This window comes from Camellia sinensis, chromosome 4 (genome assembly GCF_055761805.1).
Source record: "Camellia sinensis isolate YWXY chromosome 4, ASM5576180v1, whole genome shotgun sequence".
In the NCBI taxonomy this organism is placed as follows: domain Eukaryota; kingdom Viridiplantae; phylum Streptophyta; class Magnoliopsida; order Ericales; family Theaceae; genus Camellia; species Camellia sinensis.
This window is the reverse complement of record NC_138964.1, coordinates 118537847-118544460: the sequence shown is the minus strand read 5'-3', so window position 1 is coordinate 118544460 and position 6614 is coordinate 118537847. Positions and strand designations below refer to the sequence as shown.

General features: G+C 32.2%; 1 protein-coding gene across 1 annotated transcript; it reads left to right on the top strand.

Annotated features, from left to right (window-relative positions):
* The first annotated feature begins 626 nt into the window (after window positions 1–626).
* LOC114259700 (protein LURP-one-related 12) lies at window positions 627–6057 on the top strand. Its single transcript, XM_028199743.2, has 2 exons — window positions 627–976; window positions 5436–6057. The coding sequence occupies exons 1-2, from the start codon at window positions 752–754 to the stop codon at window positions 5850–5852; spliced, it is 642 nt and encodes a 213-aa protein (XP_028055544.2). The 5' UTR covers window positions 627–751; the 3' UTR covers window positions 5853–6057.
* The last annotated feature ends 557 nt before the right edge of the window (window positions 6058–6614 follow it).

Here is a 6614-nt window from a genome sequence, read left to right as displayed (position 1 = left end):
GAGTTTGGGATTATTTTAGTTACAAAGTTTTTTAGAATAATAAGTCAAAACAAAAAGTCAAAATAAAATTTCCAAACGAGACTTTTGATCACATGCTAAAATAACCAAAAAATTATAAAATCAAAAATCCAACCCATTCCCTAAACCAACCCATAGTGAAAGTAAAGTCAAGAATTCCACCTGATAGAACAACGACAACTTTCAAGGTGTTATTTGAAATGTTTTAAATAAGTGTATTTTTTAAGTTTTTATAAAATATGAATTGAATTTAAAGTGATATGATAAAAAAGTAATGTAATTTAAATAAAATAATAATTTTTTAATTTTTTTAAGACCTAACCTTAATCGTAATATAATTTTGCTAATAAAATAACATCTTCCATCTTGAAGTATGTACATATTGGAGTTTTCTTAAGTGTTGCACACCATGTGCCACTTACACAAAAAGTGTAAGTGTAAGGTGTAAGTATAAGTATAAGGTGTAAGTGTAAGGTGTAAGTGGGTTGCATATGGTGTGCAACCTCAAAAAAGGTGTAAGTGTAAGGTTTAATTTTTTACAAAAGGTCTAAGTGTAAGGTGTAAGTTTAAAGTATAAGGTGTAAGGTGTAAGTTGCACACCATAACCAAACCCGTGCATATTCTCTTTATAACATTTTCTCACTCCGAGAGATATACAATTTCACAAGCGCACACAACCAGAACGAGATCGGATTGAAAATCTTCAAAAACCCTGAAAGATTGTGAATTAAAAATGAAAGGTGGGGTTGTTATTGAAGAAGGATTCTTATACGGAGAAGAAACCCATCTCACCGTTTTCAAAACCTCTCTTTCCTTCTCTAGCGATGGCTTCGCTGTCTATGATTGCAAAGGAGACCTCGTCTTCCGAGTCGACTCGTATAGACCCGACACTCACGACAGGGCTGAACTCGTCCTCATGGACGCTTCTGGCAGGTGCCTCCTCACTGTCCGCCGAAAGGTAACCTAGCTCACTGTGACTCGCTGAGTCAATTTATACTAACAATGAATCTATAAACCAAACAGTAAATTAAATCTGAGGACATGGGTTGTGTCAGTTTCTGGTCTTAACAAATGGGTATTGATTAGTTTATTACACTTTGGGTGGCACATGAAATTTTTTATAGATTATATTTTGTATCAATTTTGTTTAATATTGGATTGCTTATTTCACTAATTTCAATTTCTCAAAAATTACATTTTTTTATACCTTATGGATTAAATTTTGTTGTGATTTTTGTTTTATATTTGATTGATTATAAACTACACCCCCTTTTTGATAATATTTTTTTGTTTGATTATATGTTTTATTTATTTATTTATTGAATAATGCTTGTTTGAGCATATTTTCCTACTAAAATTCTAGTAAAAGAAAAAACATAAACTGTATAGAGATGTATTACAATTGAAATACCAATTATAAATTTAAAATAAAAAATAGTTCAATATTTTTTTATCAAATTTAAATATACAAATTATACTGTTAATGTAGTCTAGAAATAAAAGTTTTGCAATACTTTTACTTTATAGTAAAAGTGCATCAAATCAAAAAATCTCCTGACAAATATTTTTTCTGTAGTAGAATTCAAGCCAATCTATAGATTTGATTCTTTAGACCATACTATGTGCCCTTTTTCCCTTCCCTCTTAAACTCTACCTCTATCTCTTAACCCAATGCAGTATAGATCGCATGTTTGATCTTTGGATTCTGAATCTCTCAACTCAATGCAGTGACATAATACATGTATGATCTTTGGATTCTGATATATGCCCATGACTCCTGTTCTTTATAATGTCTATATACACGTGTATGTATAGAATATATCACCACATATATTTGAATTGAGAGAGAGAGAGAGAGAGAGAGAGAGAGGGAGTTACAAAGATGAGGTAGTTGCATAGACAAAGAGAATTGCAACATCAGAAGTTTAGTAATCTTAGGGTGTGGTTCTATAACTGTTTGTTTACATTGGAGAGGAAGTTGAGTAATTTTAAGGTGTGGTTTTGTAACAGTTTGCAAGACATCAGGACACCAAATTTGGTGTTTGCTTTATTAAGTAGTATAGTTTTGTAAAGATGCGTTTTCACAAGAGAGTAACTGGCATTAAGTAAAAAATTTGTAAGGCTTCAAGACATTAAATTTGGTGTTTGCTTTATTAAGTAGTATAGATTATTGTTAAATTGTTTACTTAATTTTGAACTATCGATTGAATTTACTTAGTCTCTAAAGTAAATAAGTTAAAGTCTATTTATTTGTATCTAAACTATGGATTAAATCTGTTAAATTCATATAGTATTTAATTCAAATATATTTAGTCCTTGAAGCAATTATAAAAATAAAATATAAACTCATAAGTATTATAAATTAGTAAAAGATTTATTTAGTTAAATTTTTATTTCGAAAAAAACCTTAAATTTTTACTTTGGATTGGCAAAGTGGGTGTCACTTCTTATGGTGAATTTTTTTTATAAGGGTAAATGTAATTTATCTATATTATTTTCTTACTTATTTTCTACAATGACTATTTATTTACCTTTATCTAGTATTATATGTTAGATTTTGCTTATAATTTTTTACTAATTGTTTTAAGTTTTTCGTTGAATTCTTTTTTATAATTTAATTAATTAATTATTTTGTTCTATTGTAATTTGTAGCAGAATGTTACTATTTAAATTATCTAATTTTACTTATTTAGTATGTCTAAAACTCGTATAATAATATTCCTAAGATTGAGAAGCCAAACTTTGATACTAATTTAACCATGTAGTGAAATAAACACCTTTTAAAAACTAAATAAAAATTTAAGATTTTTCTGAAACAAAATATAAACTTTATAGGTTCTTTCACTAATTTATAATAATTATGAGTATATATTTTATTTTTTTAAATCTTTTCAGGAACTAAATAAATTTAAATTAAATATTTTAGGAATTTAATAGATTCAATCGATAGTTTAAAAATTAAATAAATTTTATTTTATGCACTTTAAGGACTAAGTAAAGTTAATTGATAGTTGAAAAACTAACTAGATATTTTAACAATAGTTTAGATATAGAAAATATAATAAATCAGATATTGATTTGCTTTTAGGTCATGTTTGATTTACAAGACTAATAGTGAAGTATTAATAATTTTATTAAATTAGTGTTGTATTCATTATCCAATTTGATTAATATCCATTGGATTAATAATCCCACCCCTACCCCATTACTAATAATCCTACAAATTTGTTGAATTAATTATCCATTGGATTAATAATCCTAAACCAAAATATTAAAACAAACATAGAATAATTGACTCCACGAATTAATAATTTCAATCCCATTATCTAATTCACCTAATCAAACATGCCATTAATGTACTGTACCGTTTGCAACTATCGTGACTCCTGAGTTGCTCACCTCGCCGATCATCTTTATTTGAAATTTTGAATACTAAAATTGGACAAATGCAATGAAGAAAATCAATTTAAAAAACCGTGTTCGATTGATTTGTATTGGATTTGAATAGGAAAATGATTGGTGGCCCTAAAAAAGTTGTCCCTAATATCCCTAATTTCTAATTTTGGAAACTGTTTTCTTTTTTTCTTTCTTTTTTCCTTTTTTTTTTTACCTGAAATGGAATTTCGGGGCATTCGGGCCACCCTATTTCGGGCCCTCAATCACTGCCGTTTACGGTGATATCTACAATTCTCGAACGTACTTGAAAATGCTATATACATCAATTAATATATCAACTAGTATATTAATTGATGATGTGACATAATTTAAGAGATTTTTGGTATTTGTAATGTAATTAATGAGTGAAATCAACAATAATATCATAAATAGTATTGGTACACTAGTTAGTACATTAATTAGTGCAGCACCACCGAACGAACTTTGAGTTATTCCAAGTTGATGGTTAAGATTTTTCAAAATCGGACAAATATATTTCATTTGAATGTAATGTTAGGAGTGAATTTGATATATTTTTATAATTAAAAAATCAAAATAAACAGATTCATGTATAATGTTTAAAGAATAATGCTTGAGAGCTCGAAAATGAGCCCCCTAATCCCCCTAATGCCCAAAACTACGTCGTTTTGGGCATTAGGCTTTTTTTTTTTTTCCCTGCCATTTTCGTTCGACCTGCAGGGAAGGGGGAGGAGAGGGAGAGGGAGAGGGAGAGGGAGAGGGAGAGGGAGAGAAAGAGGAAGAGGGAGAGAAAGAGGTCGTCGTCGCCGTCACCGTCGTCTCCGATCCGTCGCAAAACCGTCGTCGATCGCCGCGCCTCCGCCTCCGTCGCCGATCGCCATGCCTCTGCTCGTCGCCTCTGCCATCGCCGATTGCCGCGCCCCCCGCCTCCGCCTCCGCCTCCAGCCCATTTTTTAGGCCCCCTACAGTCCCCCTCCCCCTCTTCCTCCCCCTCCCCCTCCCCCTCCGTCTTCTTCTTCCTTTTGCTGAAAAAAAAAAAGAAAAAAAAGATGGAATTCGGGGCATTCGGGGGAGCTCAGATTCGAGCTCCCTAGCACGACCCATGTTTAAAATGATATTTGTTAGGAAAATATTATGGTATACACTTATATGTAAGTTATGTCATTTGGTAGGTTGATTATTAAAAATGGTATATCTCAATATCATAGGAGTCCTAAAAATAAATAAATAAATAAAATAAAATAAAATTGAGTCATAACTAAGGATTCGTTTGGGATGTGGGTTGACTTTTTAATTTTTTAACTTTGTAACTATTTTAACCTGGTGTTAAAAGTCTCGTTTGATATAGGTTTTTTGACTTGTTTGACTTTTATGAGAGAAAAAATGAAATGATTATAGTTTGGATGTGATGTTTTATCTTATTAGACTAAAATATCCATTTTATCTCTTTGTAGCTAAAATAATCAAAAAATCAAAAAGTCTGGCATGCTAAATGAAGGCTAAATGTTACGAGAGAAGTATAACAAAACAACTCTTGAATTATTTTGGAAAGTTGGTCAAAAATTTGCTTTTTGAATTTTTTGAATCTTTTTTGAAAAAAAATGTAAAAAAGTAGAGAGGTGATGTAATTCAAAATATGTTAAAAGTTAAATACTTTTAACCAAGTTCCCAAATTGGCCCATAATAAAATTTTATCATAATCGATATCACAATATATCATAATTAATAATATAATAATTATTGACTCAAATTATAATTAAATATGCATATGATATGTCGAATGTGTACATAATATTTTCCTATTTGCTAATAGTTTGAGGGAATTTTGTAAATAACCCTTTTATTAGTTTACCTTACAAAAAAAGAAAGAAAAAGAAAGCAGCTGATAACTGTAACCATTCCAGTGAATGGTCGTGACTCGTGATTTAGAATGATCCGAGTCAACTCGGCGAGTTAGTCAATATATGTTGATAATGGTGTTTTTATCTTTTGTTCTGAGGCAGAGGCTGAGTCTGCATCAACGGTGGGAAGGTTTCGTGGGAGAGAGAACGGACGGTCAGAAACCGATCTTCAGCGTGAAGAGGTCGTCAATAATTGGACGTTCGAGTTTGACAGTGGAGGTGAACGATAATCCGGAGGAGTACCAGATCGAAGGGTCGTTCGCGCAGCGATGTTGCACGATCTTGGATGGAAAGCAGCAATCGGTGGCTGAGATTAAACGGAAAGTGGATGCTTCGACGAATGTGGTGCTTGGGAAAGACGTAATCTCTCTTTTGGTCAAGCCTGGCTTTGATGGTTGCTTTGCCGTGGCATTAGTGTTGGTTATTGATCAGATCAACGGTGATGATTTTGATGAGGGTGCTAGGGTTGAGGTGGTGGACCCACTTCTTGTGAATTCAAATATATCTTCCAGTGAGTAAGTAAATGAAAAAATTTGGCAAACCTACTGGTTCAAATCAATCCAATAAGTCTGGTTTCATTTTTTTAATTCGTGATTTGGTACTGATTTACAAAATTGAGAAATCAATATTTGTGAATCGATTTCGAATTTAGGTTTGTAGTTCTGAATTTAAACTGAGCTGAACTATATAATTTAAACTATATACATTTATTCGTTAGATATTATTATTTGTTTAAGTTAATGGTAGAATGATATGCATGCTTATGTTTTGAAAATTTATGTTTCGAAAAAGAATAATGTTATATGCATTAATTAGTGTATCAATTAATAATGTGATATAATTTAAAAGGTTTTTAGTATTTGTAATTTTAATAATGTTTGAAGGCCCGAAATTAGTGGCTCGAATTTGGCTCAAAACCCAAAACGACGTCGTTTTGGGTTTTGATTTTTTTTTTTTCTTCCTCTTCTTTCTTTTCTACTTCTTTTTCGTTTTGAACTTGAGAAGCAGAGGCGCGAGAGAGAAATAGAGGGGAGAGATGGAAGCTCGTCGTCGTTCGTCGGCCAATCGTCGCAGCTCGTCGGTCGTCGACCGATCGTCGCCTCTGCCTCTGCCTCTGCCTCTGCCTCCGCCCGCCTCCACCTTCGCCTCCGCCTCCAGCCCTATTTTTAGGGCCCCCTCCAGTTCTGCTTCTCCTTCTCTTCTTCTTCTTCTTCTTCTTCCTCCTCCTTCTCAAATTCGAGCCAAATTTGGCTCGAAACCCTTTCGGGCTCTGTAGCAGAG

What these genes read in the sequence shown, in the direction of transcription:
- LOC114259700 (XM_028199743.2), top strand. Translation starts at nt 752, where the DNA reads ATGAAAGGTGGGGTTGTTATTGAAGAAGGATTCTTATACGGAGAAGAA. An exon ending in TCCTCACTGTCCGCCGAAAG is followed by an intron (nt 977 to 5,435) that starts GTAACCTAGCTC and finishes GTTCTGAGGCAG; the next exon opens with AGGCTGAGTCTGCATCAACG.